At 37.9% G+C, this 1706-nt stretch overlaps 1 protein-coding gene across 1 annotated transcript in view; it reads left to right on the top strand.

Moving 5' to 3' along the window:
- Positions 1-351: 351 nt before the first annotated feature.
- Positions 352-1706, top strand: part of LOC107576921 (protein furry homolog-like) — a gene marked incomplete at both ends in the record, with an annotated part of 14363 nt that continues 13008 nt past the window's right edge. The window contains 2 exons of the mRNA XM_016263043.1: positions 352-432; positions 1264-1432. Of these exons, the coding sequence (XP_016118529.1) occupies positions 352-432; positions 1264-1432 (250 nt within the window). The remainder of the gene's footprint in view (positions 433-1263; positions 1433-1706) is intronic.

Below are 1706 nucleotides of genomic sequence, written 5' to 3'. Positions count from 1 at the left end.
AGCCATTACTCTAGTCTTTAGTGTCACATGATCCTTCAGAAATCACTCTAACATAATGATTTGCTGCTCAAGAAACTTTTGTAATTATCACAAAACAGTTGTGCCATTTTTGTGGAGAGTAGGATACATTTGACTAGGAAGTTCAATGGAACTGGTTTTTACTGACGCTGTTTTTTATGCATTCTTGCTGAAAAAAGTATGAATTTCTTTCAGAAAAATTCAAATGTTACAGACCCCAAACGTAACAGGTTTAAATGTAATTTTGTAATTAATGGAAATGCAAACCAAGATTTTCTTCATTTTGTGTAGAATTGCTTGTGTTACTTATTATTGTCATGGTTTGTTTGACAGGTACTCAGGCCCCAACACTGGTAATGTGCACATCATCGCTGACCTCTTCGCTGAGGTCATCGGAGTCCTCGCCCAATCCAAGTGAGTCCATCCCAAAACCACAAAGAGCTTACAGTGTACCTTCTTTGGTCTGTTGCACATTTTAAATATTTACCTTGACAAAAAATACTTGACAAAGTATAGGATGTACACTCACGAAGTGAGTTCAGTCATATCTGTGGCCTAAAAGTTGTTTTATTTTACGTAAAGTGTAAAGCACATCATTCAGATCTCCCATCAGAGTTAAAGCCCTCAAACCCCTGTCATTCTGTAACACTAACTCGCCTCGAGCTAAATACAGATGATATGTACAGTCTTCTGATGCTTTTAATGTTACTGTAATTCTCTGCTCGCCACGCGCTAAGACTCCCTCACAGCTACATGAAACTGTCTGTTTAAGCTATAATGTAATTTAGCCCTGTGCTGTAATAGTCAGGGCCTGAAATTGAATTACCACAGTGCTCAACCTCCCCTCCAGTTCATGATTTCCTGTGCGGAGCCACTTTGCCCCGAGGACAGTGTTTGAAGAGGCAGTTTTACATAATATGATAAAGGCATGATGCGCTAACTGTGGTCCTTGATTGTTTGGATCTAGCTGGTTTGCATTAATATAACAAGCTTTTGCTTTTGGGTTTTGTTTTTACTTAAGGGAAACTTTAAATCTTGAACTTGAACAATTATAATAATCCACTGATGTAACAAGCCAGTCTTTATTCAACCTATTATGTGACATGTTTAGTTTTGGTTGAAGGCTCCTACACACTTTTGTTGATAGAAACTCAACGCTGAATTTTTATCAGCTCTTGTGTGAATAGACTAGACACCTAATTTCAACATGTTAATTAATTTCTATTTATTTGTGTTTGTGTGCAGGTTTCAGGCAGTGCGTAAGAAGTTCATCACAGAGCTGAAGGAACTGAGGCTGAAGGAGCAAAGTCCTCATGTGGTGCAGAGCATCATCAGCCTCATCATGGGCATGAAGTTCTTCAGAGTCAAGATGTACCCCGTTGAGGACTTTGAGGCTTCTTTCCAGTTCATGCAGGTCGAGACACATGCCAACACAGACATGTACTGTATGTTCTTGTGGCTTTGTAATGAGCTGCTGAGGGTTGTTGTTATCCACTGAAAAGTTGTCTTCAAAGAGTTCAGAAACCCAAAAATGAAAATACTGTCATCATTTACTCACCTGCATGCTGTTCCAAACCTGCATGACTTTCATTCATCTTCATAATACAGATGAAGGTATTTTAATTGAAACTTTGACACTTTAAAATGTTCATGTAGACATAAATTAAAATAAATAAAATAAAATAAAT

Source organism: Sinocyclocheilus grahami, unplaced genomic scaffold (assembly GCF_001515645.1).
Source record: "Sinocyclocheilus grahami isolate Dianchi unplaced genomic scaffold, SAMN03320097.WGS_v1.1 scaffold4651.1, whole genome shotgun sequence".
NCBI classification, from domain to species: Eukaryota; Metazoa; Chordata; class Actinopteri; order Cypriniformes; family Cyprinidae; genus Sinocyclocheilus; species Sinocyclocheilus grahami.
This window is presented reverse-complemented; position numbering and strand designations above follow the sequence as displayed.